This window comes from Ipomoea nil, unplaced genomic scaffold, assembly GCF_001879475.1.
Source record: "Ipomoea nil cultivar Tokyo-kokei standard unplaced genomic scaffold, Asagao_1.1 scaffold2151, whole genome shotgun sequence".
NCBI lineage: Eukaryota > Viridiplantae > Streptophyta > Magnoliopsida > Solanales > Convolvulaceae > Ipomoea > Ipomoea nil.
Window position 1 is genome coordinate 51,216 of NW_017618579.1, and position 13,785 is coordinate 65,000.

The following is a 13,785-nucleotide window of genomic DNA, read 5'->3' on the forward strand; positions in this document are numbered from 1 at the left end:
AGTATGAAAAAAAAAAAAAAAAAAAAAAAAAAAAAAAAAAAAAAGGTAAAACTGTCATGCCAATGTAAACCAGCTGAACATTATTCTCCACTTCCCAACAACTATCAAACTGTTACAAACCATGTTCATTTGGTGATTAGAGAAATGGGATGATTTGAAAATTTTTATATGAAGTACAATTTAAATGAATGATTTGATAAGAGTTGTAACTAGCTTATAGCAACTACAAGATAGGTGAGAAAAGCAAAGAAAGCAAGACAAACTTTTAATCTGGTGCCAACAAAGGGCAAATAAACAATTAGGTAAATTTTACACATTTAAAAACACACCAAACATAAATATAAGTGAATAATTTACTCACTTTTTAAATGGTAAGAAAGTTTGAAACAAATGTAGTGTGTACAAAGGGCAAATTCTAAATTCATCAATTCTCCTTTTTGAGTCTTACTTTGGGTACCAGAGAAGCATAAACACAAAAGGAACACAAGTAATGAGTAATTTCATGACCACAAATAACGCATATTCAAGGGCCAACTTCACGACCTAGTCTCGAAATGAAGTAAAATTTATGTTCAATTGGAAGCTGTGATTAGCTAGATGAATCATCAAATGGAGGCAGTCCCCAATCACTTGGGTTAAAATCCAATAAAGAACTAAGAACCTGATCAGCAATTCCATGATAAGAGCTATCCAACCTGGGGTCAGGAACCATAACCACTGACCTGCAAGTTATATGAATTAATTAGGATCAAGCAGGGTTTAACAAGAATATTAGTAAATAAAGCCACTGTGTTTCATTTGTACAGGTTTTTTTTACGCAACTATAATTCCCAGTAATAAATGAAAATACTAAACCTATAAAAAAATATTAATTCATGAAAAAACAAAAAGTAAACACTCAAAAGATGAGTTCATCATGAAAATCTTTTATGAATAAGAGTTTATGAATCTGTGATGTTCAATTTCCATTTCAATACAGTTGCTAACGACAATCAATAAACGAAAAAATGGTCATTTGAAACTCACCTGAACTCTATTTTAGTTGGAGTCAATTACATGGATTCCATATTCCCATTCAATCATATTTAATTATTTAGGTGCTAAATGCCTAAATCTACCATCAGATATTGTGCTAACATACCATTATTTTAACAACACCTTGTTATTCCTCTTACTATTTATTGCACATAGAGGTCTAAACTAGCATGTCAACACTATATTAATCAATTCTCCGTGTTTGTCCTAAACTCTGTATTACTACTGTTGCAAAAATTGCGCCTAGGCGCTAGGCACATACCGGCCACCTAGCGTATCACCATAATCGGTGGTTTAGGCACCGACTAAGCCACCTAGTCGACCGGTTAGCTATTGTTCCCTTTTATTTTTTAAAAAAAAATAGGTTATTTCACTCAAAACAACGTCGTTTTGAGCGAAATAACGCTAAATCGTTCAAACTCTAAATGTTTTTTAGGTTAATATTTAATATTTTAGTATTAACTATTAAAGTATTAAATAGTTTATAATTATGAAGTCTTAAAATTTAAAAAAAAAAAAATTTATACAAATTTTAAAAATTAATAAATAAATAAATAAATAAAATACACGGGCACCTAGGCGCCCGAGGAGCACCTAGCGATTTTTTCAACCATGTGTATTACTTCAAATAAAGTCATCTCCTTAATTCCATTAGTCCATTTTTGCATTCACACCTCAGCAATAACCATACCCATGTTTCTTTACTGCTCAATAGTCACTGTCGTAAAGCACAACCAGTCCTCCAGCCACCCCTAGTTTCCCTCCAATCTGAATTACATCTTTATTGTCCTATTAAGATTAAAGAAGACTAGAACCAAGGTATCAGAAGTGCATAAGCTCAGAGCATACTTCCATCCAGTTTAACATCCTTCAATATGGCACTACTTGTAGTGCTGACTTCCCAAAAAACGAGCTTTTGCTTTTTACTCAATTTGAAGCTCTTATTCTGTAAAGTAGTTCTACAAAATTCCATTTTTTATTCCTTTTTTGTTGCCTCATCAAGGAGGATGTAGTCATCTATAAAAAAAGCACACTTTCTACATCATCTTCAATATGCCATTTAGTTGAAGAAAGGGGGTACAAGATGAATCTTAGTCTACACCTACAGTATTAGGAAAGATATTATGTTTCTTTGTTATGGAGTTTTCTTCATAGGCAAGAGAAAATAATAGAAATGGGAAGAGAACGAATATTGTACAAAAGGAAGAGTTAGGTTTGAGTTTGCTTGAGATCTCAAAACTCCCTTGTCCCCTAGATTGGGATTAATTTTTGCTTCCCATATATTGTAACTAATTGTCCCTTTTATAATAGGGCAGTACAATGATTTCCAAATTAATTATTTAGTAGTTTCCAAATAACTAAACTAAGTAATTTTCTAAATAACTAAACTATGTTAACATAATTGTAATAAAATAAGACTTCTCCAATCACAACTTCCTAAATAACCATAAGCCCCCATAATGTATCATAACACAGCAAACTTAGAGGCGGGAAACCTCATGCACCCCGTAACCAACACTTCCCACAATCAAATTACATTATCAAAAGAATAGCGGATAGTAGAGCCACAATTGGCATTCAAAGGATTAACTGATGGCCAACAACGGTGAGGCAAACTCCAATCCTAGATATCTGTTGGGTGCATTAGTACTTAGTAGGAACAGTAGAATTGGAGGATGACGGGAATCATAGAGATGAAGATTGACCAATAACATATTCCATATGTCACAATCACGAAATGAGATGAGGCTTTAGAGTGGTGAAAAAGCCCTCCCATGGGCAATAGACAATTTCTAGAAAGGACACATCCTCAATTTATGGAAAATGAGCAAATCTCCTAATTGAATTATCACTAACACGAGGATGATTGGACGAAACATTGGTTTGCATTGACACTATATCAGCACATGGGTAATCAATAATGACTATGAAAGATGAATCATTCACCTTGAGTGAACATCACCCAATATTTGTTAAATGCTCGAGAAGGTGGGCGTATCAGTTGTTGGCGTTTTCCCAAGGTCTTTGAGGAATTTAGTTACCGACTACTTTAGTTCATCATCATCTTCACCCAATTCTACAAGACATTTTTAAGTTTTTTGCAGCACTATTGGGCCACCTAATGCCCGTGATTCCAGCAATGGAACTAATGTTATGGTTCTTTGTCACAAGTAAGAGAAAATAATAGAAACAAGAAGAAAAGAACTGATTGTACATAGGAAAAGTAGAGTTTGCTTGAGATCCCAAAACTCCCTTGTCCTATAAATTGGGATTTAATTTCTGTTTTCCATAAATTGTAAATAATTATCCCTTTTTATAATAGGGCAATATAATGACTCCCAGATTAAGACTGATCACTTATTTGGTAGTTTCCAAATAACTAAAATATCCAGTCTATCTAAATAAACTAAATAATTATTTAGTAGTTTCCAAATAACTAAAATATGTAATGTAATTCTAATAAAATAAGAATTCTTCAATCATGGCAAATTCCTAAATAACCACACCTCCCATAATGTATCATTCTCCTTCACCGTTTTCAAACTAACTCTTAAATACATCTTTTTCTAATTCTAATATAATAACCGGAAAATACTACTTACCTAACACCATCTACTAGTCTTTTCTTGGAACTTAATGTCTACAAAGACTTGAAATATCTCTTTTGCTGTCAATTGGACACACTGACAACATCTGTAAATAATCAATTCAAAACTGTAACTAAAGAAAAAATTCAACTGATGAAAGGAAGATCATGACTAATCTAGGTAAATTTCTTTTACACTCGCCAAATATTAGATCCTGCAGCTGTCCTATTCCACTTAACACCCCCATCAAACCAAAAACAAAAACAAAACAAAAACAAAAACAAAACAAAACAAAACAAAACAAAAAAACAAAGCAAAACAAAACAAAAAAATCCTGTGGCAACAAGTAACAACAATCAAGGTCATCAACTTGCTAAAAAAAATATATTTCATGACACAGAAAGCTCAATGGGTGCAAGTATCCCAAGTGACTTACATGCCAGCATTCTTAGCCGCAAGAACACCTGAAGGAGCATCCTCAAAAACAAGAACTTTGTGGGGAACAACTGGCCCATCCTGTGTAAATGAATAGTTTTCAGTATCCAGTTGTGTTGCACCATCAAAATGATACTCTAAAAAAACTGAAGTATACATTTGATATTTATTGGGAAAGAGTACCTCAAATCTATTGGCTGCTGCAAGAAATATATCAGGTGAAGGTTTCCCTTGTTTGACTTCTGGATCATCACCAAGAACAATATGATGCATCAGCGAAAAAATTTCACCATGCTGTTGTGTTTTCAATTGAAAATGACGCTTGTGAGTGCTGTAATGCACAAAAATCAATTCAATAGTGGAATACACTGTCTTATAAACAGGATTCAGGATGAAAATTGAGATTTTAGCTGCCAATATCCTAAACGAAAGCACTCAAGGTCAAAGAAAAGAAAAGTGAAGAAATCTACCCTGTTGCAACACAAATTGGTATTCCTTTTGCATGAAGGTGCCGAATAAAACGGCTAGCACCTGAAATCAAACAAAATGGTCAAAAGCACATTTGCAAATATTTAGATTTATCTAGTATAAAACAGTTTTAAAGCATGTCATATTTAACAGCACATAATAAGTCTGGATTTATGTGATTAAAAAGTTTATATTAAGTTCAGTGGTAGAGATTGCGAATTTGGGTGGGGTGGTGAATGCAAAAAGCACCCTAAATGGGAGACAAGAGAACTAACTGAGGGAGAAAATATCATACTGGAAGAGACTAATAAACAGCAGGAAAAAAAATTAGTTTTGAATAAATCTGATACATGCCGAATTGTTCGCACATGAAAATCCAAATCAGTAGCACAAAAATTGATAGCTTAATACGAAGTTGTGTGAGATGGTTCCAGCTAAAACACAGCATATATTCTCCATAAAGAGGGAATGTTTTGTGGAAATGCAAAGTCCACATGTACCAGGAAGAGCAAAAGAATGAGCCTCCACAGAGCAGACCTATAGTTTCATACTTAAGTTGAATGTAGACATTCTAGGTAGCCTTCCCAACTTTAGCAGCTTGAAGTGTGGGAGCCTAGCAAGTGAGCTCCAGGCAGTTGAATTCACCAATGTTATATGTAAAACTCATCATAGTTCAAATTGATACAAATATAATGTAAGGCTAACTATGATGAATTTAACTTAGACAATTGATGAACTCATGAACCCATTGACAAGGTTCACCACAGTATACCAACTCCAATTGATGAACCAATTGACCAGGCTCATGGTATACCAACTCCAAAGTCTTTTAAAGTAAAAAGCACAGTAGAGCAACAAGGGACTGCCTCTCTTTAGAACACAAGGCACAAAGCAGATCTGTATATCTGATGCTTTTGTTAACAAGTAATGTGAAATATCAAATTCTATATTTCAAATCAATATGAAAATGCTTTACAATGCAATTTTAAGGCAAAATAATATGGTTTAGCAGAAACTGTAATTAAAAAGAAAAAGATTATTGGGGATGCTAGACAACCATTAATTTGGGAAATCAATTTCATCCAAACTAATTTCACCTATGGCTTTTCACATTTCCCATCAACGTGATATAGACCAGGCAAAAAATGAAATCAATCAAACCATTCAAGTGGTAGAATATAATAAGGGATTGAATGATTATATAATCAGTAATTGAAAGTCGCAACAGGCCGACAGCCTTTGTTAGTAAAGAGGAGCGGCCCACAATTTGTTGCAACTTGCAACATCAGACCCCAACATTAACCGTTAAAGCGAAACTCATAGTAAACTTCAGTGGTGAGCTTTCTACCCCTCCTATTGACCAACTAGCAACTCTTCATCAAGCCAGCACTATAGATGAATTTGCTAATGAAATCCAAGCACAAGTCTACGTCATCCATTCACTACCAACGCTCTCACCAACCTTTTTTGCAAAGCTACTCTGATACAACTCACACAAACAACTCAATTTAAATGTATTAATACATTTTAGGAGGTAGAAAAGAAAACCAAGAAGCACAAAAAAAGGAAATTTTAAAATGTTTCAAACAAAAGTGTTGATCATGTCTTTATGAAAGACATATTATGCAACAAAATGCTCAATAGCTACATAGAAATTTGTAATCTGAAAATAACTGTTATTCACCCTCACCCTATATCAAACTGAATATCTTCTTTCTACCTGGGTATCCAAAAATGAATGTCACGTCTTAATATGTCAAATATTTGGAATAGTATCTTCTTTGAAAACATAAATCAAGTGGAAAGAGAGAAGTATACTTTCTTTTTACAAGGGCATTATTAAAACCAGAGTAGGAAATTCCTGGCTTAGTTTAAAAATTAAGCTCCCCAATCCACTCTGTAACATTTAGTTTAAAAATTAAGCTCCCCAATCCACTCTGTAACATTTAAGTATTACTATCTTTTTTACCATCCCACTTCAAACTACTCTGTAACATTAAAATTATAAAAATACGACCTGAATTGATTGATAAACTGAAACATAATGAATTGTATGTTGCTACTTTGGAGAAAGCCCAAGGGAGTGGAAAGATGAAAGACAATCATGCAAAGTAGTACATAAAGATTTCATTTCCTTAAGTGGTACCTGGCATGAGTTCACTGGTTGGAAACATATTCTGAAGCATAGCCTCTCTTTCAATAAGAAAATCTTCAGCTGTCAGAGAATCACTAATTCCTGTCTCCTCAACAAAGACCGTAGCAGCTTCTATAGCCTTCTTACCCATCATTTTTGCCTTAAGTGACCAATCAAAGGTCTTATTGTATCTGGCGAGTATAATCTCTTGGACTTCAGTGTAGAATTTTTCAGTGTCTGAGACAAAGTATCCAAGAAAATATAAAAACAATTAAGGCATTGCGTTGAAGACATAACATTTTAAACAGATAATTGCCTTCATACAAACAGAAATTAGAAATACATGACTACATAAATTCAAACAGCTTGGGTAGCCTGTTGAGATAGTTTTCTTTCCTATTTGATATTGTATCTAGACAATCAACAAAAGACAGCCTAAGAAATGAACTAATGACAAATATGTTGTCATTATATTGGATAAATCCAGTATAAGAAGGATGAAATTAAGCAATTAGCTATTTAGAATTCAGAAATGCTAATGGGTAACTGAAATTGTAAGCCCAGTGAAGTAAACAAATATACAGAGAGTAGTAACTAGCACTCCAAAATAGATCTAGAGAATTTTATAAAAAGCATTAAGTAATTACAAAGAAAAAATTTTAAAAAAATAAGAAAATATATAAAGAAATAGAAAGTAATGGCTGCATATAAACGTGCATACATACCAAGAAGAAGGCCGTCCATGTCGAAGATGATGTGAGTGATTGAAGGTTTTTGCGTAGACGGAGAGGAACTATTGCCGCTTGGATTCGTCATTGCGGACAAATACCTTTCGCCTCTAGTTCCTCGCCTAAAAATAATACTCCGTAATATATGTATGTTCCCTACGGAAGATCCAGAGAATAGAGGAAAAGCAAATTTCATGTAAAAAAATAATAATAATAAAAATAAAAAGATGAAAGACCAATGACAATGATTCAGGCGAAAAAAGAATTTGGTAAACTTTGATATTTTCTTTTGAATAATATTCTTCCAAAAAGGCTGAACCCACTCCGGCTCGACAGAACATTTGGGAGGATGTAAATCATGAACGCACAAGGAGCCCCCTTCACTTTGAGAGGTTGCTCCCACACTGCCGCTGGTGAGACTCAATCCCTGGTCATTCTTCCAAAGTTTCACTTCTATGACCAGTTGAACTACCCATACGGGCTTCTTTTGAATAATATTGACCATGTTACATGTATTATCCGTTCATATATACTTTTTCAACCTACTGAAACGCAACGAGTCAATTTTACCAGTAATTATATCGTGGACCTTGGGTCTATAAAGTTTTGTGGACCATGGTTCAAAAACAGCGCCGTTTCCTTAAATAAAGAAACGGCAGTCGTTACAGATTAACGGAACGCGTATTTTTTGTGTGTTAATTACCAAATAAAATTACAGTGTATCTAAACTGACACTGTCTCACGTATTATTATCAAATGAAATTATAATTGAATTGAAATGAAACTGCAATGTATACAAAATGAAACTGAATAGCAATTTCACATATTTGAGTGTATATTGTCCAGCGAAACTGTAATTATATCAAAATGATATTGTAGTTGTGTTGAAATGAAACTGCAGTGTATATAAAATGAAACTGAATAAAATTTCACATATTTGAATGTATATTGTGCAATTTAATGAAACTGTAGTTATATCGAAATTGATAATGTAGTTGTGTTATAATGAAACTAAAGTGTATATATAAAATGAAACTGAATAACAATTTCATATATTTGAGTGTATAATATCGAATGAAATTGTAGTTATATCAAAATGAAACTGTAGTTGTGTTTAAATGTAACTAAATATGTTATACAATTAAAGTTACTTTTTGTGAACGGTACGAAACGCCGCGGAACAGGTGTCGTTTCTTTTCATTAAAAGAAACTACACCGTTTTTATGTCTGGACCACAATGCATTGTGGACCGGCCGCGGTTCACAATATAATTTGACATCAATACCGTTGTGGGAGAGTCATTTCATGCTGTTTGACCACAAGGTCTTTGGCTTGTAAAATTTGATATTAGTTCAGAATTAATAATACTGGTAAAATCTGCACTCACCAACTCAAACTGAGAAATAAAAGTGGGTGTTGTGGTGGTTATAATAATAGTTTGGACATTAATTTAAAAAGAAATGAGAGGAAAGATAAATATAGAAAAAAAATATATATAACTAAAATTTTATGAATATATTTTTGTCAAATTAAACTTTTTTTGGTTGACTACTAATGAGTATTTTCTTTTTTTTTTTTCCTTGAATACACCCCGAAAGTTATTTATCGGGTTTCTAAATGGATCTTTAGTTGTACAAAATCTAAAATTTTCCTATTGTGACCATATATTACAAAACTGGATTTTTTTGTGGTAAAGATGATCGTTAATATACTTTTTGACATTTAACAATAATAATAATAATAATAATAATAATAATAATAAGTTGTTATAAATATAATTTATTGTGGACATTATCGGAATGATTATGTAACAGTCGTAATGGTCCAAGGTTTATATTTATCAATTATCATTATTACATTCCACTAGTACGGAATGGATTTGTTATAATATATTAAGAATATTTCGATCGATATACAATTATTTAAATTATAACATTAAACGGAGCTTCTTCCTGATTTTGGACGGTAACGCCGTCGCCGTCTTCTTCGCTAGAATTCTGATTCAGAGGATCTAGCATTAAAGATCCAAAGGTGGAGGAAGTGAGAGCAACCACGTGAGGGCTTTCCACGTCATTCAGCGGCGGGTGATGCCAGTGCATCGAGTGACTCCGCCGCACCGGAGAATACGCCGCCTGGCATTTCTGGCACACTCTCAGTTTCGAACTGGCTTAACAGCCCCATTTCCATCCTTAACAGTCCAAATCGAAGCTTCGTTAATCCATGAATCCTAGATTGAAAATTTGATTTTAGATTTTAGGTTTAATTCACTGATTTGCTAAGTCGAAGATAATCGCGGTTGAGAAGAAAGGGTAAAGAGAAGCTTATACATGGATTGACGCAATTGCCCCTGGACTTCACGGCTTTGAGATGGAAAAATTAATGGTGGACCAACAGTGGAACACTGAACATAAGAGTGGTTGCAATGTGGCAAGGCAAATAATGGTGGAATAAAATTGGAATGACCCCTATAACAGTAGGACAAAAAATGGAATTAACTCTATTTATAATTATTTTATTGTTATAATTATGCATTAAGAAAAGCACGTTTTAATAATGGTTTAGTATATTATTATATAAATTCATTATTAAATATCATTCTATTTTGGATTCATTATGGCCTACTAAGGTAGTTTGTTTGGTTTCCCCTTTAATATTAAACATATTTTAGTTCTAGGTCTCACTTGGGGTTTTTAAAACCTATTTTGAACATGCTATTTTGGATCAATCTTGGGTGATTAAAGTATGGATATTACTAATTGATATTTTAATAATAATTATAGCTCTTTTATTTAACTTATAATATGTTTATTAAGTTGTTAATTATTACTAACTACCATATTTTGGTATTCATTATTGTTGATAATAATATTAAGTTTGGATCTATTTCAGTACTAGATCGTTTTCCATTCATGTTATAATTCACTTAAACTATTGAGGTTTATGAGCCTAGTTTGAGTGATTAAGTGATATAATTATTGTATTGGCCTATTTATGAGTCATTAAGAATTTAAGGATTATAACTATTGTTTGATTATGTTTTTTATTCTATCAATTTCAAGGCCTTAATAATAATAATAGTAATAATAATAATAATAATAATAATAATAATAATTCTTTAATTTTATGACAAAAGTGGTTAATTGTATGTATAATAGTAATTTTACTATTACCCTAACTTCAGTTTCCCTAAGTATTATAATAGTCATGTTAATTTTTTGAAAGTATAGTCATGTTAATTATTTTGTGGTAAATTGATATTAGTATTTGACATCCCTTAATTATAGCTTTGTCTTTATTATAGTTATTACTAATTGGCATTGTGAATTACTGTTATTAAGTTTTGGGGCTAGTATCGTTTATTATCTTTCATAATATAATTATTTCTTGGAAATATGTTATATTTGGTACACTGGTACGATTACCCACTTTATTTTACATGACTATTAAGGTTGGTAATTAAGTCCTACCAATAAATGTTTTACGTACCTTTGGACGCCGCATCGAGGTTACTGACACCAACAGTGAAAATGGGGAGAATTATGGAGTTTTTCTTCTCTTGTTGATCATCATCGTTGTTAGCGCAATGGGGAGATGCGGTTTGCATCATTAAGGTAAGTCATTAATTATCTTTTATTGTTATTATTGGTAACTAGTGCTACAGTTATAGTTAACCGCTAATTTGGACTAACCACATATTTTCTCTTTAGAAAACTGGAAACATTAAAATGTACATTACCATACTTGGACGCAAGACATTTACTGGTCAAGTGTTTTTATACTAGGAGGACGTTTGCTGGTCATTTTATACTCAGAAGACGTTTACCGGTAAAAGCACAATATTCAAAGTACCATGGGAGGTATTAACTCAATAAACAAATGACATTTCTATAATATGAAACTGCCCATCCAGCCAAAAAAAAATATTCAACATTGGTTCATATGACACACACATTGGAAGTGTAGTCTAGTCCATTATTTTTGTCTTATTGAATCCACATGCTGACATGCATTATATTATATTAATCCCTGGAAGATAGATATATAGTGCTCGATCACGATCATAGATAATAATTAATTAATTAATAACTCTGCAATTGGATCGAACCTCTCCGGCAAAACCTGTCAAGACATCGATTTTGCCCATCTTCACCATTGCCGCAGCAAATTTCATTTTCCAAAGAAAATCGTTCTGAGCATTCTGGGTGACTAGGAATGCTGTGAATGGACTTGTAAGTAGAGCTTGATCTGAAGTGAAGAGGCCTCGGTTGGCTAGTAGGTTTGAGTAGTAGCTAACATCAGTTTTGGCTGGAGACCAAGGGTCCATTGCCGCCACCCGGTTTGGGTTGTTGTCCCCTTTTGGACACTTCAGTTTTAGCAGAGCTGCATATAAGGGATCCAGGGTGGGGTCTTGTTCCGTTGTTAGGTTGAAATTGTATAGCCTGTTACTGAAAGAGCTGCAATGCGCCCGCCCGATGGTGTGAGCTCCTGGGACGACATACATATCAAGCCCCCAAAGTCAATTTATATCATATTAATGATCAAATGAGAACCACTAGCTCCTAAGGTGAAATTGTGAGAACGGAAAAACTAACATGATGGCAACGGGTCGGGGTTTATTGGAGAGGGCAACATCCATCACCCGACGCTGGCCTCTTATATTTTCTTCACCCAACCCACCACCAATTCGCAACGGGTGGACTTTTTCAAAGCGCACACCCGCCTCACCGGGTGCGGGTGCCCACCACAGATACCCATTACTTATTATCTTATTAAAAAATTTAAAATAATACTTAAATTATTTACCCATAATAAAATAATAAAAAACACTAGTTATATTAAAACATAAAATAATAATAATAATTAAATACTCAACTATAATAATTAAATTGTTAATTTTTTTAAAAAGCAAACTTATTAGTTTAGAACTAAAAATAGTAAAAAGTTAGTTGAAATTCTAGAAACTTTTATACTCCGTTATAAACTACATACTAATACTTAATTTACTATATATATATATATATATATATATATATATATATATATATATATATATATATATATATATGGGTGATCACATGTGGTCATGTTAGGTGTGTTCATATGGTCAATTATAGACCATTAGATTAGATAGATCCAATGAATCATATTAATCAAGATTTTTTCAGTATTTTCACGCACATTCTCCTACCGAGCGAACTGCAAGGGCAAACTCGTCATAAAACACCAGAATATGGAAAATCACATTGTTGTGTGTTTTATTACACTATTGGTGCATGTTGTCAACACTGTTGGTGTATTCTGGAACCCGACCGCTATAAATGGCTATTGTAATTACCATAACACGGGAATACACCATTGGTGTGTTTCACTGTGGTGTATTTTATTACACTATTGGTGCATGTTGTTAACACTGTTGGTGTATTTTGGAACCCGCCCGCTATAAATGGCCACTGTAATTACCATAACGCCCCCACTTACCAAAACGCGCGAAAATCCTCAGAATTACTACTGTCGTTAGATTAAACTGATTCAACGACACAGATACGACCACACTGTCACACCTAATGACATGACCACATATGAGCGCTCTTCTATATATATATATATATATATATATATATATATATATATATATATATATATATATATATACACACACACACACACACACACTTTGTGAGTCGGGTGGGGCTCTAGGCGAATTTTGTACATTAAACTCAAATCCAACTCGACTCACGTGTTTAATTTTGTAAGATTCACTCCCGACCACCACCCACAAAAATCGTATCCATACAGGGTGGATTCGTGTGGATATTTGCGGGGCAAAGTTAAATTGTCATCCATAATTACTCCATGGTAGATTTTGTGTATGGAATATATAGTAGATTGTGCGAATAATTCATGTAAAAAATTGTTTACATTAGGTAGAAGTTCGCGAGTTTTTCACTTTAAGGAGTTGTTCTTACTTCAACAAAGCCCAATTTTAATAATATATAACAAATTCAACCTTCAATTTCATATAATAATCATATATATATATACTATACCCGAGAGTGTAACCATTTCTTCTTGCGTAAGTCCCTTGAGAGCAAAACGTAAAGTAAGCTGATCGAGGGTAGATGAAGGTGGTGGCAAATTGAGAAGGGCCTCTAAAAAGGAAGAAGTACGTCCATCTCTTCTTCCAGCAGGAACATCATAGGTAAGCCCTCCAGTCTGCAACCAAAATTATTATATCTAGGCGAAAGTGTAATTTTCGTTTTTCTAAGTTATATGGTAATTGTAAAATTTGTTTATGAGTATTGGCTGTGCTCATTTTTCACCCTTAAGCTATCATTAGCGTTACACTTTTCGACCTTTTATTAACTTTTTGTGCTCAATTTCGTTTCTAATTAAGTTA

At 33.3% G+C, this 13,785-nt stretch overlaps 3 protein-coding genes across 3 annotated transcripts in view; all 3 read right to left on the bottom strand.

Moving 5' to 3' along the window:
• Positions 1 to 330: 330 nt before the first annotated feature.
• On the bottom strand, positions 331 to 7,578 carry LOC109149066 ((DL)-glycerol-3-phosphatase 2). The gene is made up of 6 exons (XM_019296709.1): positions 7,386 to 7,578; positions 6,673 to 6,897; positions 4,529 to 4,589; positions 4,242 to 4,389; positions 4,060 to 4,139; positions 331 to 722 (listed from the first exon to the last, which is right to left on the bottom strand). The coding sequence occupies exons 1-6, from the start codon at positions 7,474 to 7,476 to the stop codon at positions 590 to 592; spliced, it is 738 nt and encodes a 245-aa protein (XP_019152254.1). The 5' UTR covers positions 7,477 to 7,578; the 3' UTR covers positions 331 to 589.
• A 3,698-nt stretch (positions 7,579 to 11,276) lies between these two features.
• The window catches only part of LOC109149071 (peroxidase 5-like), a 17,580-nt gene continuing 15,071 nt past the window's right edge, over positions 11,277 to 13,785 (bottom strand). The window contains exon 5 of the mRNA XM_019296716.1: positions 11,277 to 11,455. The gene's annotated coding sequence lies outside the window, so the exon portion shown is untranslated. The remainder of the gene's footprint in view (positions 11,456 to 13,785) is intronic.
• LOC109149070 (peroxidase 5-like) overlaps positions 11,298 to 13,785 on the bottom strand; it is a 4,059-nt gene continuing 1,571 nt past the window's right edge. The window contains exons 3-4 of the mRNA XM_019296714.1: positions 13,436 to 13,601; positions 11,298 to 11,873 (exon numbers count right to left, since the gene is read on the bottom strand). Coding sequence (XP_019152259.1) covers positions 11,464 to 11,873; positions 13,436 to 13,601 — 576 coding nt within the window. The 3' untranslated portion in view covers positions 11,298 to 11,463. The remainder of the gene's footprint in view (positions 11,874 to 13,435; positions 13,602 to 13,785) is intronic.

What these genes read in the sequence shown, in the direction of transcription:
- LOC109149066 (XM_019296709.1), bottom strand. Translation starts at nt 7,476, where the DNA reads ATGACGAATCCAAGCGGCAATAGTTCCTCTCCGTCTACGCAAAAACCT. An exon ending in CATGGACGGCCTTCTTCTTG is followed by an intron (nt 6,898 to 7,385) that starts GTATGTATGCAC and finishes ACTTTGTCTCAG; the next exon opens with ACACTGAAAAATTCTACACT. An exon ending in GCGGCTAAGAATGCTGGCAT is followed by an intron (nt 723 to 4,059) that starts GTAAGTCACTTG and finishes TATAACTTGCAG; the next exon opens with GTCAGTGGTTATGGTTCCTG.